At 39.3% G+C, this 23,074-nt stretch overlaps 1 protein-coding gene across 1 annotated transcript in view; it reads right to left on the bottom strand.

Moving 5' to 3' along the window:
* Window positions 1-253: 253 nt before the first annotated feature.
* RNF5 (ring finger protein 5) overlaps window positions 254-23,074 on the bottom strand; it is a 25,737-nt gene continuing 2,916 nt past the window's right edge. Inside the window, exons 2-6 of the mRNA XM_053722004.1 lie at window positions 21,694-21,712; window positions 6,769-6,881; window positions 3,522-3,591; window positions 3,253-3,370; window positions 254-1,201 (exon numbers count right to left, since the gene is read on the bottom strand). Of these exons, the coding sequence (XP_053577979.1) occupies window positions 1,107-1,201; window positions 3,253-3,370; window positions 3,522-3,591; window positions 6,769-6,881; window positions 21,694-21,712 (415 nt within the window). The 3' untranslated portion in view covers window positions 254-1,106. The remainder of the gene's footprint in view (window positions 1,202-3,252; window positions 3,371-3,521; window positions 3,592-6,768; window positions 6,882-21,693; window positions 21,713-23,074) is intronic.

Genomic DNA, 23,074 nt, shown 5'->3' with positions numbered 1-23,074 from the left:
TCATAGCCGGTATTAGCCCATATTTTTGATTTCCCCAACCAAGTTCTTCACATATGATCTGGCAGAAGAGTCGCAGATGATGAACTGAACATATTCAGACGTAGCATCACTCTTTCCTTCTCACACACGCAGGGCCAACTTCTTCCGCACACGATTACACACACACAAACATCAATCGTCCTCGTATGTGTCCATTAATTCTACCCTCAACGCATTCATAACATACCAACCTATCTTAGAGAAACTCACAATAAAAGGTTAAATCATTTATTGACAATTGGAATTTTGTAGAAGCGAAAGTTACCAGTGCCCAATTTCGTGGGACAGAAAGCAATGATCTAGCCAGCATATCCATATACTCAATTGTCACTAGGTTCTTTAGTGCCCCCCAGGAAGGAGGATAACATCTCACAACAGAGACCTAGACGTCAATAAGAAACATACTGGATAGAATCTTTTGTGACGGTTTAATCATAGAATGTTCTGCAGTACGATTCTGGTTGGACCAAGCATCAGAGAGTCTGTTTTAAAAACACCCAGTGAATTTAATTTTGAGATCATAAAAAAACAAATTTAAAATAATATATAATATAATCTCCCTGCTTTTGCCACAAAACCCTAAATCTATTTTTTAAGGTCTTTATAGGTTGTTCATAAACACATCAAAGTAATCTTAGATGGCTGTGTTTATATAGAGTAACACCGAATGATATACCATTAAAAAAAAATATTAAGATACAAATAACACATTCAACAATATGGTAGGCATTTTAAATGCCCCCAAACAATCCACAGCATAATTGATTCACCAGATATAGAATTTGTAATTAAAAAAAAGCGTTATTTTTAAGGGATAAAATAAGTTTGACTATAAACAAAACAGTACCTCGAAAGCAGCTAAAATTAAGTTGTGCAGCAAGAAGGATTTCATGTAATTATTCTTATGTAGTGAGATATTTATACATATATAAATATATGTGAATCATCTAGACGTTTAGGCAGGAGATTGTCCCAGGAGTGCCAGCTGCGGGAGATGAGGGTGGAGTGTCTGGAGCGGACTGCTGCCACCTGTATCACAGGCAGGAGTTAGAGGAGTGCGTTGGTCCTCACACGCTGAGTAGCCACAGGAAGAAAAAGGCCGCAATAAGAAGAAAGAGGGAGTTCGGCAATCCCAGTTGTCTACCCAGTGGTAGCCCAGTGTCTGAGGGGAAATAAAAAGGGTTAATGCAGTGGTAAACAAATCTGGCTCCTAAATATCATTATTGGCTCCTATATTTTAAAAAGACATACTTTTAGGAATCAGATTTGTATATACAGTAGATATATGGAGAATAACCCAAAAAGTTAGGAGCCAGGAGTACAATTCTAAGAGCAAGTAGCTTCTTGGCTCCTGGGTTTGTCAAGCCCTGGGGTAATATATAACAGAGTTAAGAGGACGCTGTCCTTAATTTTCTATCATCCGTACGAAACAGCATTTAAACAGGTTGACAATTTATTTTGCAATTAAAATTTAGTCAGGAATGGATCCAATGCATTATCAGTTATGCTCTTCTTATAAATGCTGATTTTACCTATGAACCATGCAGGAAGTGCCCAAAAGCCAAGGAGTATTAGCCCATACACACAATCAATGGAAATTTTCATTATACGAACAATATATACAGTATATATTTTAACTATATAAATGTTATTGATATCTTTACACTCGCACATAAATTTATAAATCTGTTTAAATTTATAGGGGCAGTAAACCTAGCAAATAAATGTTAAATAATTCTGCATATAGTGTAAAATTATATAACAGCTTACCGCCATGTTTTTAAAGCAAAGGGTTATATAGAAAACAGAATGCCGCTCCTGGCTCTACCGAGCGGGTCGGTTTTCTTTCTTCTCATAAGCGCTCTGGTAGTGCGCCACGTTGAGTTTAATAGCGCGATCGGGCCGGTTGTGACTAGACAGCGTGCCGCTATGTGCTTAGGAGAAGAAAAAAGACCCGCTCAGTAGAGCCAGGAGCGGCGCTCCGTTTTTGTTGTAAAATATCTATCTAACCCTTTGCTTTAAAAAGCTGGCGCTAAGCTAATCTACACTATAAATCACGTTTGTAACGTGTCCGTCGCAGTTGCGCACGCATCCTCAAAGGAATGTTGGATGCGCACGCAGCCACCTCAGCGCGAGATAGTTTCAGGAGCTCCAACTCTCGGCTCCTAAGCTTACATTCCTGCTTTTCAAATAAAGATACCAAGAGAACAAAGAAAAATTAATAGAAGTAAATTAGAAAGTTGCTTAAAATTGTTGCTGTATCTAAATCATGCAAGAAAAAAAAATTGGCTCTCATATCCCTTTAAGTTGAAAATGTTTAGACTTGTTCTCTAAAGAATAACACATCTGCTAACAAAAAATACATACAAGGCGTTTACTGTCCCTTTAACAATCTGTAGCTCTAGATGAAGCGTGTAATCAGTGATGCCTTCTAGCGGGTACTCTTGGAGTTGCAAATGACGTAAACTGGCTGTGACAAATATGTTTCTGCTGGGGGTTTTTTTGTGCAAACATAATTGAACATTTAACAGTCTCTCTGATTGGTTCTAGAGGGGGTGTCTGGCTTTGGATTGAGAGCAGAGATTTTTTGCCTATTTAGATGTGAATATACAGTGTATTCAAGGGACAGTCTACACCAGACTTTTATTGGTTAAAAAGATAGATAATCCCTTTATTACCCATTCCCCAGTTTTGCATAACAACACTGTTATAATAATACACGTTTTACATCTGTGATTACCTTGTGTCTAAGCCTCTGCAGACTGCCCCTTATCTCAGTTCTTTTGACTGACTTGCATTTTAGCCAATCAGTGCAGACTCCTAGGTAACTCCACGTGCACAATGTTATCTATATGGCACACATGAACTAAAGCCCTCGAGCTGCAAAAAACTGTCAAATTGCACTGAGATAAGAGGCGGCCTTCAAGAGCTAAGAAATTAGCATATATGCCTACTTAGGTTTAGTTTTCAACTAAGAATACCAAAAGAACAAAGCAAAATTTATGATAAAAGTAAATTGGAAAGTTGTTTAAAATTACACTCTATATGAATCATGAAAGTTTATTTTGGACTAGATTGTCCCTTTAATGTACAATTCAGTGACATATACACATGTACAGATGGCGTTTAACAGATTGAACCGTTTTAGCTCAAACTGAAAAAACGTTGTTGCTGCAGCATACGATGCTCAGCGAAAGCTTTACGCAAATGTACCTGCACGGGGTGCGGTGTGAAAATCATTGGTGTTAAAGACTGTGGTGAAGAGACCGAAGGGAAAGGCGCCAATGCCAAACGACATGTGGAAACCGGTATCTGTGAACCCAGGAATCCCCTGAGGGAGAGTAAGAAAATAAAATGAGAAATGTGGCAATGAAGAAAATGAGAGACGAATGTTAGAGATTTAGATAAAATATCAGATGGTTTACACAAGGCCCCTTCACTATATTCCACTGCTAAGAATAAATATATTAAATGTGACCTACCCCTCCTCCTGTTCTGTGCTCTGGCTCCGGCTCCGTTCTTTGTCCCTGTGGTCTTGGGGGAGTTTTTAACCTGAGGAAGAAAACCAAAATGAGAAAAGTAAAAAAGGACAGTCTGAAAGGAACTAGGAGTCGCACTCCTCCTGCAGTCTGTGTAACCCTGCAGGAGGAGTGACGGCTCTCTTCTATGTCACTGTGTCACCCTGCAGGAGGAGTGACGGCTCTCTTCTATGTCACTGTGTCACCCTGCAGGAGGAAGGACAGCTTCCTCGCTCCCTTCTGTCAGTCATCCTACAGGAGGAGTGACAGCTCTCTTCTGTGTCATTGTGTCACCCCGCAAGGGGAGGTACAGCTTCCTTGCTCCCTTCTGTCTGTGTCACCCTGCAGGGGGAGGGACCGCTTCCTAGATCCCTTCTATCTGTGCCGCTGGGTTAGGGACACAATCATAGCTCCCTTCTGTGTCACTGTAACCCTGCAGGGGGAGGGACAGACTCATAGCTCCCTTCTGTGTCACTGTAACCCTGCAGGAGGAGGGACAGACTCATAGCTCCCTTCTGTGTCACTGTAACCCTGCAGGAGGAGGGACAGACTCATAGCTCCCTTCTGTGTCACTGTAACCCTGCAGGAGGAGGGACAGACTCATAGCTCCCTTCTGTCTGTGTCACTGTAACCCTGCAGGGGGAGGGACAGACTCATAGCTCCCTTCTGTCTGTGTCACTGTAACCCTGCAGGGGGAGGGACAGACACATAGCTCCCTTCTGTCTGTGTCACTGTAACCCTGCAGGGGGAGGGACAGAATCATAGCTCCCTTCTGTCTGTGTCACTGTGTCACCCTGCAGGGGGAGGGACAGACTCATAGCTCCCTTCTGTCTGTGTCACTCTGCAGGGGGAGGGACAGACTCATAGCTCCCTTCTGTCTGTGTCACTGTGTCACCCTGCAGGGGGGGGACAGAATCATAGCTACCTTCTGTCTGTGTCACCCTGCAGGGGGAGGGACAGAATCATAGCTCCCTTCTGTCTGGGTCACCCTGCAGGAGGAGGGACAGAATCATAGCTCCCTTCTGTCTGTGTCACCCTGCAGGGGGAGGGACAGAATCATAGCTCCCTTGTCTGTGTCACCCTGCAGGGGGAGGGACAGAATCATAGCTCCCTTCTGTCTGTGTCACCCTGCAGGGGGAGGGACAGAATCATAGCTCCCTTCTGTCTGTGTCACCCTGCAGGGGGAGGGACAGAATCATAGCTCCCTTCTGTCTGTGTCACCCTGCAGGGGGAGGGACAGACTCATAGCTCCCAGCAGGCAGGCACACAGCACTTTTCTGTGTCACTGTGTAATTCCGCAGAGGTAGGGACAGATTCCTAGTTCCCTTCTGTCAGTGTTGCTGTGTCACCCTGTAGGGAGAGAGACAGTCTCACGGCTCCAATCTGTCTAAGTCACTTAGCGATCCTACTGGGAAGGACAGACACATAGCTCCCTTCTGTCTGTGGCACCCTACAGGGTGAGGGACAGTCTCATAGCTTTCTCCTGTCTGTGTCATTGTTTCACCTGCAGGGGGAGTGACAGACTAATAACTCTTCTGTTTGTGTCACCCTACAGGAAAAGGGACAGACTCATAGCTCCCTTCTGTCGGTATCACTGTGTCATAGCTCCCTTCTGTCTGTGTCACTGTCACCCTGCAGGGGGAGGGACAGACTCATAGTTCCCTTCTGTGTCACCCTGCTGGGGGAGGGGCTAACTCATATCTCCCTTCTGTTTGTATCACTGTGTCACCCTGCAGGAAAGGTACAGACTCATAGCTCCCTTCTGTGTCTGTCACTGTGTCACTCTGCAGTGGAACAGACTTATAGCTCCCTTCTGTCTGTGTTACCCTGCAGTGGGAGGGAGAAACTCATAGCTCCCTTCTGTGTCACCCTGCAGTGGGAGGGACAGACTCATAGCTCCCTTCTGTTTGTATCAGTGTGTCACCCTGCAGTGGGAGGGACAGACTCATAGCTCCCTTCTGTCTGTGTCACTGTGTCACCCTGCAGTGGGAGGGACAGACTCATAGCTCCCTTCTGTTTGTATCACCCTGCAGGGGGAGGGACAGACTCATAGCTCCCTTCTGTCTGTCACCCTGCAAGAGTAGGGACAGAATCATAGCTCCCTTCTGTCTGTCACTGTGACACCTGCAGGGGGAGAGACAGAATCATAGCTCCCTTCTGTCTGTGTCACTCTGCAGGGGGAGGGACAGAATCATAGCTCCCTTCTGTCTGTCACTGTGACACCTGCAGGGGGAGGGACAGAATCATAGCTCCCTTCTGTCTGTGTCACCCTGCAGGGGGAGGGACAGACTCATAACTCCCTTCTGTCTGTGTCACTTGCAGGGGGAGGTACAGGTTCATAGCTCCCTTCTGTCTGTGTCACCTGCAGGGGGAGGGACAGGTTCATAGCTCCCTTCTGTCTGTGTCACTGTGTCACTCTGCAGGGGGAGGGACAGGCTCATAGCTCCCTTTTGTCTGTGTCACCTGCAGGGGGAGGTACAGGTTCATAGCTCCCTTCTGTCTGTGTCACTGTGTCACCTGCAGGGGGAGGGACAGACTCATAGCTCCCTTCTGTCTGTGTCACTTGCAGGGGGAGGTACAGGTTCATAGCTCCCTTCTGTCTGTGTCACCTGCAGGGGGAGGGACAGGTTCATAGCTCCCTTCTGTCTGTGTCACTGTGTCACTCTGCAGGGGGAGGGACAGGCTCATAGCTCCCTTTTGTCTGTGTCACCTGCAGGGGGAGGTACAGGTTCATAGCTCCCTTCTGTCTGTGTCACTGTGTCACCTGCAGGGGGGGGGGGACAGACTCATAGCTCCCTTCTGTCTGTGTCACCCTGCAGGGGGAGGGACAGACTCATAGCTCCCTTCTGTCTGTGTCACTGTATCACCTGCAGGGGGAGGGACAGACTCATAGCTCCCTTCTGTCTGTATAACTGTGTTACCTGCAGGGGGAGGGACAGACTCATAGCTCCCTTCTGTCTGTGTCACTGTGTCACCCTGCAGGGGGAGGGACAGACTCATAGCTCCCTTCTGTCTGTGTCACTGTGTCATCTGCAGGGGAGGGACAGACTCATAGCTCCCTTCTGTCTGTGTAACTGTGTCACCTGCAGGGGGGGGGGGGGGACAAACTCATAGCTCCCTTCTGTCTGTGTCACCCTTCAGGGGGAGGGACAGGCTCATAGCTCCCTTCTGTCTGTGCCACCCTGCAATGTGCACATCACTGTGTCGTTACCTGGGGTCTTGCGGATTGCTTTCTCCTCTGCCATATATAGGAATGACTTTGTCCCGGCTGATCCCAGCTTTACAAACAGGGCACTCCTGACGCTCAGGTCGAGTCTCTAACCACTGCAAAAAGAAAAGCAAATTAATGTTACATTTACAAAAAAGACAGGCTTGTAGGATTTACCATAAGGATTATTCAGGTTAACAGGAAATTCAATTTGGTTATAATATTTCTAGTCTACAAAAAACAGTTTACAGTTGTCACAAAGTGTAACCTATTTAAAATAGTGAGCTGCAAATGTGCATTTATCACGTGAGTACTGGAAATGTGAGCTAAACTTGATCATTAGGCTGAAACAACTGGCAGAGAACGTACTGACACTAAAGGGTTTAAGCCGCAGTATAACCACAAGGGTGAGATTTGGAAAGTTCACCATTCCTAGAATGGTTTCCTATATTCAAAACATTTTTTTTTTTTTTTTCTGTTTTTCAGCCCACTTTGTATCGCCGGCCTTCAAAAATTGTTTTAGTCAAAAATTGACCCTGAGTCAGAATACGATACTTCCGCTGTCTAGTGCTTCATATTCAAAACATTCTAAACATTACACATTATTTGGGGCAACATTCTTGTTTAAGAGACGTTGAGATCAGAGTCCCCACCCACGGTATCCTACTGAAATGCCAGTTTAAAGGGATAGGAAAGTCAAAATGAAACTTGCATGATTCAGACAGATTATGTCATTTTAAGACACTTCTAAATTCACTTCTATTTTCAAATGTGCTTCGTTCTCTTAGTATCCCTTGTTAAAAAAATGAATACGCACATATTCTACACTAGTGGGAGCTGCTGCTAATTGGTGCCTGCGTACATTTGTCTCTTGTGATAGGCTAAATAGATATTTTCCGCTTCCTGTCAGTAGTGTAATGCTGTCCCTTCAGCAATGGATAACAAGAGAATGAAGAAAATTTGATATTAGAATTAAATTGGAAAGTTGTTTAAAATTGTATGTTCTATCTGAATCATAAAAGAAAATGTTGGGGTTTACTATCCCTTTAACATGTTTAACATATTTGCTAGAGAAAAGCACAAGACTGAAATGTAATTAGACCACGTGAAACGTTTAGAAAGTCATCGGTATTAGGACACTGGGCTTTTTAAAAAAAAAAAAAAAAAATTATGTTAAATTATGAAATGAATCTGTGCCTTGGATAGCTTACATAAAATTCATAAATAAAGTATTTGACTGCCCCACCCAGTTACTTCATAACAAACACCGGCTGGCAACATTTTCTACACGGAAATATTCAATATCTTCTTCACTACTTTTCAAATCTGCTTTTTAAAGATACAAATGATTTTCAAAAGGTGCTGTGCAGCTAGTGCCCTTGGTTGTGGATTTATATTTATTTTTTAAATGAGCAGCAAAAAGAAAAAAGCAGGCATCCAGTGGCACTAACTGCAGAGTACCTTTAATGGTAAAATGTATATTAAAAATGGTAAATTTGAGACGTACTGAAGGAGGTATTGTAGATTATTGACAAAGGTTTTATTGCTACCAACTTTCTTAGAACATTGATTGTACATTTGAAACAAGGGCCGTTGTACATTAAAGGCACATGAAACCCCAAATTATTCGCTCATGATTTAGGTAGAACATACAATTTTAAACAACTTTCCAGTTTACTTTGAATATCAAATTTGCTTCATTCTCTTGGTATCATTTGTTGAAGGAGAAGCAATGCACTACTGGGTACTAACTGAACACATGGATGAGCCAATGACAATCAGTATATATATATATATATATATATATATATATATATATATATATATATATATATATATGCAGCCACCAATCAGCAACTAGAACCAAGGTTCTTTGCTGCTCCTGAGCTTTCCTAGATAAACCTTTCAGCAAAGGATACCAAGAGAAGGAAGCAAAATAAATAATATAAATAAATTAGAAAAGTGTTTAAAATTGTATGCTGTCTAAATTATGAAGGTCTAATTATGACTTTACTGTCCCTTTAAGATTATGCCTTCCTCCCCCAGCCAGTATTATACAACGTGTACTAAAATCTTCAGAAATGCTTAAAAATTAAAAACCATGGCAGAAGACCATCGCCAACAGATTAAAAGACTCCAAGTATCTAAAGGCTTTCAAACTAGTAGGAAGACCAGTAAAATCACATTGTTAGGTACATAAATTTAAAATGTGTACTTTTACAATGTGCGTGTTAAATATGATCTATAAAGTTTATTTTTTCAACAATTTTTCCAATAGATGTGATACGGTCATTAACTCTTCCAACCACATGGTGTCACTAGAGGTTCTCTTTGGTTATCTATATTGGTTCATAAAGCGCCAACATATTCTGCACTGCATGACTACAGATCATAACGTTTGCAAAGAGACAGCTAGATGAGTCGTGCTCCTACTTGCCTGAAAAAAGGCACTTTGTTAATCTAAGGTATTGGACATTAAGAGAATGCAGCCGTTGGTACCTTTGTGAGGTTTCCCAGATCGTTATCTTGGGGTAAATAAAGTTTGAATAGAGACTTGCATTATTTAAAGGAATAGTCAAGTCAAAATTAAACCATCATGTTTTAGATAGAGCAGCAATTTTAAGCAACTTTCTAATTTACTCCTATTATCAAATTTTCTTCATTCTCTTGGTATCTTTATTTGAATGTAAGCTTAGAACCCAGCCCATTTTTGGTTCTGCACCTGGGTAGCGCTTGCTGATTGGTGGCTACATTTAGACACCAAACAGAAAATGCTACCATGTGCTGAACCAAAAAATGGCCTGGCTCCTATGTTTACATAATTGCTTTTTCAATTAAAAGATACCAAGAGAACAAAGAAAAATTGATAATAGGAGTAAATTAGAAACTTGCTTAAAATTGCATGCTCTATCTGAATCATGATAACGTAATTTCCACTAGACGATTCCTTTAAGAAATAGAAGTAAACACTGTGTGCTGATGGGCAATTCAAGGCGCACAAGTCAAACCAGACAGCAGCCATCTTTGCTTATTCAGTTGCTGGTTTAAAAGGGAGGAAAGGCTGACATAAAAATAAAATGAGGACCTGTCCATGCCCTCTCTATGGACTTGGGTTGATGCAAACAATGAGAAGGACACCTACATTTTGAAAGAACAGAACCTCTCATTTTAACAGGAGTAAAACCAGAAAAATCCGTCTGCCGCCAAAGTGGGCAGGAAATAATTGGGGTGTCAACCTCCCATCAGATTAGTTCCTTATAAATGGTTATGTATTGCTAACTGTACCATAAGGAAGTGAAAACCCAGGTTTCCTACCTGACAGTAACTGTGTTGAATGCCCTCAAACCTTGCTCATTCCACCAAAGGGAGGAGAAGAAAAGACCCTCACAAACTAGAAAGTGTTAAAAAGCCATAGTAACTCCTTCCTTTTTAAAGGACATTTAAATGCAAAAATGAACGTTCATTAAAGGGACAGGAGAGTAAATCTGATAATAGAAGTAAACTGGAGGTTTTCTTTTTTTGAATATATGCTCTATCCAAACATGATTTCATGAGTTTAACCCCTGTAAAGAACATGGTTGAGGGCAAAGACCTATCAAAGTCAAGAATGAAGTTAAAATGACACTGTAATTATTCAGACAGAGCATGCTGTTTTAACCACTTTTCCAATTTACCTGTATCAAATTTGCTTTGTCCTCTTGGTATCCTTTGTTGAAAAGCAAAATAGGTAAACTCAGGAGTTCAGGATTAACTTTTTAAAGGTATAGAAAGGTCAAAAATGAAATGTGCTTGGTGCAGTCCAAATTTAAATAAAAGCATATTTGCATTATACTTTCATAAGCGAAAATGCTTCTAGTTAAAAGTTACTGTTCTTCTGCAGCATACGCACATATGCTGTGAGGGCCTTTTCAGCAGTATTTAAACCCCACACCTTCTCAGAGTCAGCAATGGCTTCTACAACAAATGACGTAATCAGAAGCAATAACACCCCACTGCCAACTCTCTGAGAAGGTGCGGTGTTTGAATACTGGTGCACTGGCCATAACAGGATATGTGCATATGCTGCTGGAAAAAAAAAATAAAAAAAATAAAACTACAACTAAGCAAAATTGACAGCACAAGTAAATTGGAAATCTGCTTAAAATTTCACATTCTGTCAAATGCAATAAAGTTTAATTTTTTTTTTTAAAGGGTCATGGAACCCAAACATTTTCTTTCATGATTCAGACAGAGGCCAAAATTTAACAAGGTCTGGCGGATCTGATCTGACAGTGTGGATCAGGTCCGACAGACCTCGCTGAATACGGAGAGCAATACGCTCTCCGTATTCAGCATTGCACCAGCAGCTCACAAGAGCTGCTGCTGCAACGCCGCCCCCTGCTGACTCGCGGCCAATCGGCTGCCAGCAGGGAGCTGTCAATCAACCCGATCGTACTCGATCGGGTTGAATTGCGGCGATGTCTGTCTGAAGACTCGCCAGAAACACGGGGCCCACAAGCTCCCTACGGAGCTCGTTAAATGGGCCCCAATGCATGCAATTTTAAAACAACTTTCTAAACTTGCTTCTATAATGAAAATGTTCTCTTGGTATCTTGTCAAAAAGCAGGGACGTAGTATGCTCAGCAGCCAGCCCATTTGTATATGCCAGCAGTTTTGCAAGAGCACTAAATAGCAGCGCTATTTCCTGCCACATAGTGCACTAGATTCCTACCTAGGTATCACTTCGGCACAGAATATCATGGGAACAAAGGAATTTTGATAACAGAAATAAATTGGAAACTTTTTTTAAAAATGGTATTCTCTGTCTGAAACACAAAAGCAAATTTTTTTTATCATACCCCTTTAAAGAAATAATATTTAAGAACAACAACACTACCACAATCGATTTCACGTCTAGGAAATTACCAGCTGCGGTCATGAAAATGAGGAAGTCTGTTCTTTTGATGAGACAAAACGTTTGCTTTTTTTTATTCCGCACTTCGTATACACAAGTTACATTTTGTAGTTGTCTTTCAGATGAAAACTGGAGCTTTTAACCCCTTTAGGACCGGGAATTTTAGAGAACAACTTGCCCAAAGTACCCTAGATCTTTTAGCATTTTTCACACCTTGCAAACAGAAATAGAAATGTATTTATTTTGTATCTACCTATCAAACCTATATATTTTGTTTTAGTAGAAAACCCAAGGTACTGATCTAGGCCCGTTTTGGTATATTTCATGCCAGCATTTCGCCGCTAAATGTGATCATATATATAAAAAAAAATTGTTAACTTTTTCATAAACTTTGGGTTTCTCACTGAAATTATTTACATACGGCTTGTGAAGTCCTAACACAAATGGTTGTAGAAGCTTATCTGGTGTCCCCTTTGTTCAGAAGTAGCAGACATCTGGCTTTGCCATTGTTTGTGGGCAATTAGAAGGCCGCTAATTGCAGCTGTGCACCACACTTCTAATATTCCTAGCAGGCAAGGGGTTAATCAGGTAGCTTGTAAGGTTAATTTTAGCTTTAGTGTGGAGATTACCCTCCCACCTGACAACTCCCTCCCTACCACCCATGGATCACCAATATCTTAGGTACTGGCAGACAGTCTGCCAGTATACAGTTTTAGGTCTTGTCAGTACCCAGTTTATAATAATTTTCTTTTTTTTAAAAAAATTGTTTGTTAAAGGGACATAAAACCCCAACATTTTCGTTAATGATTCAGATAGAACATACAATTTTAAACAACTTTCCAATTGACTTATATTATCAAGTTTTCTTTGTATTCTTGTTATCCTTTGTTAAAAAGCAGGCAGGTAAGTTTAGGAGTGTGCGCGTGTCTGCAGCACAATATGGCAGCAGTTTTGCAACAATGTTATACATTACCAAGAGCACTAGATGGCAGCACTATTTCCTGTCATGTAGTACTAATGTTATACATTAGCAAGAGCACTAGAGGGCAGCACTATTTCCTGTCATGTAGTACTAATGCTATACATTACCAAGAGCACTAGATGGCAGCACTATTTCCTGGCATGTAGTACTAATGTTATACATTAGCAAGAGCACTAGAGTGCAGCACTATTTCCTGTCATGTAGTACTAATGTTATACATTAGCAAGAGCACTAGAGGACAGCACTATTCCCTGTCATGTAGTACTAATGTTATACATTAGCAAGAGCACTAGAGGACAGCACTATTCCCTGTCATGTAGTACTAATGTTATACATTAGCAAGAACACTAGATGGCAGCGCTATTTCCTGTCATGTAGTACTAATGCTATACATTAGCAAGAGCACTAGAGGGCAGCGCTATTTCCTGTCATGTAGTACTAATGGTATACATTAACAAGAGCACTAGATGGCAGCACTATTTCCTGTCATGTAGTACTAATGTTATACATTACCAAGAGCACTAAAGGGCAGCACTATTTCCTGTCATGTAGTACTAATGTTATACATTAGCAAGAGCACTATTTCCTGTCATGTAGTACTAATGTTATACATTAACAAGAGCACTAGATGGCAGCACTATTTTCTGTCATGTAGTATTGTTATACATTAGCAAGAGCACTAGATGGCAGCGCTATTTCCTGTCATGTAGTACTAATGTTATACATTAGCAAGAGCACTAGATGGCAGCACTATTTCCTGTCATGTGGAGCTCCAGAAAAGTGCACGCTACCTATCTAGATATCTATTCAACAAAGAATAACATGAGAATGAAGCAAATTTATAGAAGTAATAGGAAACTTTTTGTAAATTGTATTCTCTATCTGAAAAATGAAAGAAAAAAATGTGGGTTTCATGCCCCTTTAATAGAAACATGTTTCTGTAGTGTAGCGAACCCCCCTCAACAAGAGATTGTTAATAGGGCCCCTCAAATTTCTGTAGCGTAGTCACCCAACCCTCCCCACCAAACTTTTTCTGTAGTGTAGGGAACCCTCTCCTTCCTCCCCCTCCTGCGATGCACCACCCGCCTCCCTCCAACACCACCCACAGTATCACTGCAAGCCGATAAGACCATGAAAGAGTGTCACTGTCTATATCAGCGATCTGCCTTCATATGATTAAGGGAGCATGATCAGTTCTTCCCTTACCATTTAAAGGAAGATACCTTCTGCTTCTGGCTGTGGTCTTCACTGTAAGCTAAATGCGGGGACAGTAGCATGAACCAGAAAGTTGGATGTAGGTACTACGTCAATAGGGTACACTAGGCATCGTAATGTAGTACCTACATCCATATGGCTAAGGGGTTAATCAAAGCACAACAACACATGCAACTAGGGGCTCCTTTTTAAATAAATTATTATTTTGAATTCTTCCTGTGCGTTGAGATTCCAAGTGCAGAGTTGGAACATTTTGAAGGGGGGGGTGGATTTTGATGGGTTGGTTAACAAACCCCTAAGCAACTCTAAAAACGTATTAACAATAATAATAATAATAATAATAATAATAATAATAATAATAATAATAATAAAAGGGGGACGTAGAAACAAAACCTAAAAGTTTTAGTCTCCGCCCAGATTCCATAGGGATTCCATAGGGATACAACATAAAAAAAAATGTTCAAGACCCATATGGTTATGGAATCCCAAGCTCTTCGAGTTTTCCAATCCTTTAATTACAACGACAGAACAGGTTTCAGGTAGCGTTTAAAATAACACAGAATTGGAAAATCTTTAGCGCTATGGAATTTTGCAGCGCTATACAAATAAATAATAATTCTTCATCCAGGAATATTTGCTGCTCTTGTTTTCTTTAAAGGACCACTCAAGGCAGTAGAATTGCATAATTAACAAGTGCATAATAAAAAAGACAATGCAATATCACCTACTCTGAATTTCAAATAAGCAGTAGATTTGTTTCTGACAAATTAATTTTTTCTCCCATTTTCCGGCCCCCTTGTATCATGTGACAGACATCAGCCAATCACAGACTAGTATACGTATACCCTGTGAGCTTCTGCACATGCTCAGTAGGATCTTAAGCGTCTTAAAAACTGCTGCTTTGTCTGAATCATAAAAGTTTATTTTGACTTGAGTGTCCCTTTAACAGCCATTACCTGGCACTATGCCTCGTCTAGAAATGTAAACAGACAGATTTGCTGCCGTCCCATTCTTCATCATTAAGCAGTCATACTCCCTGAGATACAGCCTCATCTCCTCAATTTACTTGCCCTTGAAAAGCTGATGGCCCTCAGCCGAGGCTGGAATATTAGCAGCCTTACAAAATTCAAAGGTCTCTTGAATCAAGACGTTTGTTGAGGGCTTTTAACGCAAGTTCTTATTTAACAGGTTAACGCAGCCTGCACACAGCTTATAGAACAAACATAAAACACAGGCTGGCCTATAAATGTGCCAGTAAATGGTTTGCTCTTAATCTTGGCAGGTAATGTTCATGGATTACCTTGTAATCCATGACATCTCTTTATAAAAACAACCCAAAATAACCTCTGACATTTATTGTTGAAAGCAACACTCACACGTCATCCTAGTGCTATACAAATCAAGATTTAACCCTTTAATGAACAAGGCGTACCATGTACGTCACCGGTCATTAACCCTTTGAGTGCTAAGCACATTTGAGGGTTTTTTAAATTTTACATTTTTTAAAATATTTTTTTTTTACTTTTCTTTTCAGATCCCCAAAACTTATACCGTTGGAAATGTTAGGCGATTACCTTTCCAACGGTGGGTCTTGGGGGTCTGTAGCTACTTAGATGCCTGAAATACAGGCTTCTAAGCAGCATGCCCCCTTTCCCTATATTGTCCTTTGTCATTTTTAAATAAAGTTGTGCGGTGACGTCATCACGCATGACGTCACCGGCGATGCCTGTCACTCTACAGGCACAATCACCAGGGTAGGAGCGGGTGGGAGCCCCCAGATCTCCCTCAAGGTGGGAGAGTACTAGCGACAGCTCTGAGCCGTCGTTAGCACCTGAGTGAGAAACTCTGCGACGGCTCAGAGCCGTCGTTAGCACTCAAGGGGTTAAGGGTTTTTCCTTGCTAAAAATAGAGTGGGCCACGCTATTGTACTCTCCCTCCCCCCTTCTGGTCACCAGAAATAGTGCGGTCTATAGCACTATTAGTAATGCAATCCCCATGCACACCTCAAAGGAAAGGAAACATGCACACCTCAAACAAATAATCTTCTATTAAAACAAATAGTGATGCACCGAAATGGAAATTCTGGACCGAAACCGAATGGGAAAATCCAGGATGCACTTAACCGAAACAGAAAATGTGTTTTTTCCAACTTGTTTTAAAATATATATATTTTTTTGCATAATTAGACTATTTTAGGAATTAAACTGAATTGAAAACCTGCAAGCCAATAAAATAACCAAACTTTTATGGAACGTAACACTAAAATTGGACAAAAATATGCTACACAATAATTATTATACCAAGAAAAGAAAAAAAAAAAAAAAAAAAAAAAAAAAAAAAAAAAAAGGCAAAACACGATAATGCCATTTTCGGACAAAATGTTTCTGCGAACAAATTTCGGTGCATCCCTACTTAAAACAATATTAAAATATCAATATACTGTATTATTCTGTATTTAGTTCTGGGTAACAGAATTAGATTTAACAGTATTTTTTTTATACCAATTATCCAAATAAAGTATAGTCCTAGAAAACTATTATTATATGCAAAAGAGTAAGTCAAGTAATTAACTCAAACAGCAGCTCTAGGCTAGCATCACATTTGAAATATCCTACGCAATAATTTTACCGAAAATAACAGGCAAAAAAAACGAAAAAACAAAATAGCCAAAAATGCCATTTTCAGCCGAAAACGTTTCTGCGGCCGAAATTTCGGTGAATCCCTAAAAACAAAGTTATGGTTTTCTTCCCATTGAGAATACTTTAATTTTATCCTAAATGATAAGGTTTGGTCAAGGACAAGATTACATGGTATTTTTAAAGGGACATAAAACCTATTTTATTTATTTCATGATTTAGATAAAACATAACATTTTAAACAACTTTCTAATTTACTTCTATTATCAAATTTTCTTTGTTTTCTTGCTAACCTTATTTAAAAAGCTGAAATGTAAGCTCAAGAGTGTGCACATGTCTGCAGCACTATATGGCAGCAGTTTTATAACAATGTTATACATTAGCAAGAGCACTAGATGGCAGCAGTTTTATAACACTGTTATACATTAGCAAGAGCACTAGATGGCAGCAGTTTTATAACAATGTTATACATTAGCAAGAGCACTAGATGGCAGCAGTTTTATAACAATGTTATACATTAGCAAGAGCACTAGATGGCAGCAGTTTTATAACAATGTTATACATTAGCAAGAGCACTAGATGGCAGCAGTTTTATAACAATGTTATACATTAGCAAGAGCACTAGATGGCAGCAGTTTTATAACAATGTTATACATCAGCAAGAGCACTATATGGCAGCAGTTTTATAACAATGTTATACATTAGCAAGAGCACTAGATGGCAGCAGTTTTATAACAATGTTATACATCAGCAAGAGCACTATATGGCAGCAGTTTTATAACAGTTATACATTAGCAAGAGCACTAGATGGCAGCAGTTTTATAACAATGTTATACATCAGCAAGAGCACTATATGGCAGCAGTTTTATAACAATGTTATACATTAGCAAGAGCACTAGATGGCAGCAGTTTTATAACAATGTTATACATCAGCAAGAGCACTATATGGCAGCAGTTTTATAACAATGTTATACATTAGCAAGAGCACTAGATGGCAGCAGTTTTATAACAATGTTATACATCAGCAAGAGCACTATATGGCAGCAGTTTTATAACAGTTATACATTAGCAGGAGCACTAGATGGCAGCAGTTTTATAACAATGTTATACATCAGCAGGAGCACTAGATGGCAGCAGTTTTATAACAATGTTATACATCAGCAGGAGCACTATATGGCAGCAGTTTTATAACAATGTTATACATCAGCAAGAGCACTATATGGCAGCAGTTTTATAACAATGTTATACATTAGCAAGAGCACTAGATGGCAGCAGTTTTATAACAATGTTATACATCAGCAAGAGCACTATATGGCAGCAGTTTTATAACAGTTATACATTAGCAAGAGCACTAGATGGCAGCAGTTTTATAACAATGTTATACATCAGCAAGAGCACTATATGGCAGCAGTTTTATAACAATGTTATACATTAGCAAGAGCACTAGATGGCAGCAGTTTTATAACAATGTTATACATCAGCAAGAGCACTATATGGCAGCAGTTTTATAACAATGTTATACATTAGCAAGAGCACTAGATGGCAGCAGTTTTATAACAATGTTATACATCAGCAAGAGCACTATATGGCAGCAGTTTTATAACAGTTATACATTAGCAGGAGCACTAGATGGCAGCAGTTTTATAACAATGTTATACATCAGCAGGAGCACTAGATGGCAGCAGTTTTATAACAATGTTATACATCAGCAGGAGCACTATATGGCAGCAGTTTTATAACAATGTTATACATCAGCAAGAGCACTATATGGCAGCAGTTTTATAACAATGTTATACATCAGCAAGAGCACTATATGGCAGCAGTTTTATAACAATGTTATACATTAGCAAGAGCACTAGATGGCAGCAGTTTTATAACAATGTTATACATTAGCAAGAGCACTAGATGGCAGCAGTTTTATAACAATGTTATACATCAGCAAGAGCACTATATGGCAGCAGTTTTATAACAATGTTATACATCAGCAAGAGCACTATATGGCAGCAGTTTTATAACAGTTATACATTAGCAAGAGCACTATATCACAGCAGTTTTATAACAATGTTATACATTAGCAGGAGCACTAGATGGCAGCAGTTTTATAACAATGTTATACATTAGCAGGAGCACTAGATGGCAGCAGTTTTATAACAATGTTATACATTAGCAGGAGCACTAGATGTCAGCAGTTTTATAACAATGTTATACATTAGCAAGAGCACTAGATGGCAGCAGTTTTATAACACTGTTATACATTAGCAGGAGCACTAGATGTCAGCAGTTTTATAACAATGTTATACATTAGCAGGAGCACTAGATGGCAGCAGTTTTATAACAATGTTATACATTAGCAAGAGCACTAGATGGCAGAAGTTTTATAACAACATTATACATTAGCAAGAGCACTAGATGGCAGCAGTTTTATAACAATGTTATACATTAGCAAGAGCACTAGATGGCAGCAGTTTTATAACAATGTTATACATTAGCAAGAGCACTAGATGGCAGCAGTTTTATAACACTGTTATACATTAGCAGGAGCACTAGATGTCAGCAGTTTTATAACAATGTTATACATTAGCAGGAGCACTAGATGGCAGCAGTTTTATAACAATGTTATACATTAGCAAGAGCACTAGATGGCAGAAGTTTTATAACAACATTATACATTAGCAAGAGCACTAGATGGCAGCAGTTTTATAACAATGTTATACATTAGCAAGAGCACTAGATGGCAGCAGTTTTATAACAATGTTATACATTAGCAAGAGCACTATATAGCAGCAGTTTTATAACACTGTTATACATTAGCAAGAGCACTAGATGGCAGCAGTTTTATAACACTGTTATACATTAGCAAGAGCACTAGATGGCAGCAGTTTTATAACAATGTTATACATTAGCAGGAGCACTAGATGGCAGCAGTTTTATAACACTGTTATACATTAGCAAGAGCACTAGATGGCAGCAGTTTTATAACAATGTTATACATTAGCAAGAGCACTAGATGGCAGCAGTTTTATAACAATGTTATACATTAGCAAGAGCACTAGATGGCAGCAGTTTTATAACACTGTTATACATTAGCAAGAGCACTAGATGGCAGCAGTTTTATAACACTGTTATACATTAGCAGGAGCACTAGATGGCAGCAGTTTTTATAACACTGTTATACATTAGCAAGAGCACTAGATGGCAGCAGTTTTATAACACTGTTATACATTAGCAAGAGCACTAGATGGCAGCAGTTTTATAACACTGTTATACATTAGCAAGAGCACTAGATGGCAGCAGTTTTATAACAATGTTATACATTAGCAGGAGCACTAGATGGCAGCAGTTTTATAACAATGTTATACATCAGCAGGAGCACTAGATGGCAGCAGTTTTATAACAATGTTATACATCAGCAGGAGCACTATATGGCAGCAGTTTTATAACAATGTTATACATCAGCAAGAGCACTATATGGCAGCAGTTTTATAACAATGTTATACATCAGCAAGAGCACTATATGGCAGCAGTTTTATAACAATGTTATACATTAGCAAGAGCACTAGATGGCAGCAGTTTTATAACAATGTTATACATTAGCAAGAGCACTAGATGGCAGCAGTTTTATAACAATGTTATACATCAGCAAGAGCACTATATGGCAGCAGTTTTATAACAATGTTATACATCAGCAAGAGCACTATATGGCAGCAGTTTTATAACAGTTATACATTAGCAAGAGCACTATATCACAGCAGTTTTATAACAATGTTATACATTAGCAGGAGCACTAGATGGCAGCAGTTTTATAACAATGTTATACATTAGCAGGAGCACTAGATGGCAGCAGTTTTATAACAATGTTATACATTAGCAGGAGCACTAGATGTCAGCAGTTTTATAACAATGTTATACATTAGCAAGAGCACTAGATGGCAGCAGTTTTATAACACTGTTATACATTAGCAGGAGCACTAGATGTCAGCAGTTTTATAACAATGTTATACATTAGCAGGAGCACTAGATGGCAGCAGTTTTATAACAATGTTATACATTAGCAAGAGCACTAGATGGCAGAAGTTTTATAACAACATTATACATTAGCAAGAGCACTAGATGGCAGCAGTTTTATAACAATGTTATACATTAGCAAGAGCACTAGATGGCAGCAGTTTTATAACAATGTTATACATTAGCAGAAGCACTAGATGGCAGCAGTTTTATAACAATGTAATACATTAGCAGAAGCACTAGATGGCAGCAGTTTTATAACAATGTTATACATTAGCAAGAGCACTAGATGTCAGCAGTTTTGCAACAATGTTATACATTAGCAGGAGCACTAGATGGCAGCAGTTTTGCAACACTGTTATACATTAGCAGGAGCACTAGATGGCAGCAGTTTTGCAACAATGTTATACATTAGCAGGAGCACTAGATGGCAGCAGTTTTGCAACAATGTTATACATTAGCAGGAGCACTAGATGGCAGCACTATAGCCTGTCATGTAGGGCTTCAAGCATGTGCACGCTACCTACCTAGGTACCTCTTCAACAAAGAAAAACATGAGAATGTAATAAATGTGATAATAGAAATAAATTGTAAACTTTTTAAAAATTGTATTCTCTATCTAAATCATGAAAGAAATTGTTTGGGTTTATTGTCCCTTTAAAGGGACGGTCAACACCAGAATTTTTGCTGTTTTAAAAGATAGATAATCCCTTAATTACCAATTCCCCAGTTTTGCATAACCAACACAGTTATAATTATACACGTTTTACCTCTGTAATTACCTTGTATCTAAGCCTCAGCAAACTGCCCCCTTATTGCAGTTCTTTTGACAGACTTGCAGTTTAGCCAATCAGAGCTGTCTCCATGTTATCTATATGAAACACGTGAACTAATGCCCTCTAGTGGTGAAAAACTATCAAAATGCATTTAGAATAGAGGCGGCCTTCAAGGTCTAAGAAAATAGCATATGAACCTCCTAGGTTTAGCTTTCAACTAAGAATACAAAGAGAACAAAGCAAAATTGGTGATAATAGTAAATTGGAAAGTTGTTTAAAATTACATGCCCTATTTGAAACATGAAAGTTTTTTTTGGACTTGACTGTCCCTTTAAGTAATTGGCTTATATCATTTTAACCAGCGACCCATAAAGTTAGTTAAATTTAGATAAGAGTTGGAGCGTAATGTGTATGACTTACCTGATGTAAACATGGCCAGCTGTATATATTAGAGAGAAAGAAAAAAAAAGTCAGTATATGATATACACAACATGTATAGAGAGAAATAGGCAAAAAAATTGACAGGTTACTTTGCATCTCTGTACTATGCTGATTTGATTATTTGTATGTAATGTCTTAAAGAGATATGAAGCACCAACTTTTTTCATTCATGACAGAGCAACAATTTTAAGCAACTTTCTAATTTACTCCTATTATCAATTTCATCGTTCTCTTGGTGTCTTTAGTTGCAGGAATGTAAAGCTTAGGAGCCAGACCATTTTTGGTTCGGCACCCTGGGTAGTGCTGGCTGATTGGTAGCTACATTTAGTGCTACCCAGGTGCTGAACCAAAAATGGGAAAGCCATTAAGTTTACATTCCTACTTTTCAAATAAAGATACAAAGAGAACAAAGAAAAATGAATAGAAGTAAATTAGAAAGTTGCTGCTCTATCTGAAGAAAAAATGTGAGTTTCATATCCCTTTAACCATCCCTTTAATAGAAATGCTTTAAATAAAAAAAAAAAACTTTATGAAAAATTTAAAAAATGTAATTGGGAGATCCAAAATGTTAGGTTTCATTTTTAAAAGTACAGAAACAATTTATAAATAGTAGATATATTGCACAGGCAGAATGTCTATGTAGTACATGAGGGCTGTCAGGTATAGGAAACACCTAAATAACATATACATAATTGTACACAAAATCCAAACAGAATAAAAGCAGCTACCTTTAAAATGTGTTGATTTACTGGCACACAGGATGTCACATCCTGATAGATATGCAGAGCATATAAACTAATTACACATCCATACACAATACACAGACACACAAGGATCAACTAATCCAGGGGCAAATATGACACTAGGAACTTACAAAGTGACTCTATATATAAATTCCTTCCCTGGTTTGTGAAGATTTGTGGCCGATTTCCAGGTTTCCTATGAAAACCGTCACCGCTTGCAGGACACTGCCGATGTACACTGCAGGCCTGGTGCATATAGATCAGGTATTCTGTGCACAGACATCAGGTATATATTGCAAACACAATATATACTATATATAAATACCACGAATGGTGTTTACACTGTGTATAGCACAAACCAAGCCAGATGTTGTATACATAATACCTGTACAGCAGGTATAGGTACTGGTTAGTGATGCACCAAAATGGAAATTCTGGACCGAAACCGAAAATCCAGGATGCACTTGGCCGAAAACTGAAACCAATAATTTATTATTTTTTCTCAAATTATTATTTTTTATTTTTTTGCATAGACTATGAATTAATCTGAATTGAAAAACTGCAAGCCAATTAAACCCAAATAGGTATAAATAGCAGGCTAATCCACCCATCAGGTA

The sequence above is a fragment of the Bombina bombina genome, chromosome 7 (genome assembly GCF_027579735.1).
Source record: "Bombina bombina isolate aBomBom1 chromosome 7, aBomBom1.pri, whole genome shotgun sequence".
In the NCBI taxonomy this organism is placed as follows: domain Eukaryota; kingdom Metazoa; phylum Chordata; class Amphibia; order Anura; family Bombinatoridae; genus Bombina; species Bombina bombina.
This window is presented reverse-complemented; position numbering and strand designations above follow the sequence as displayed.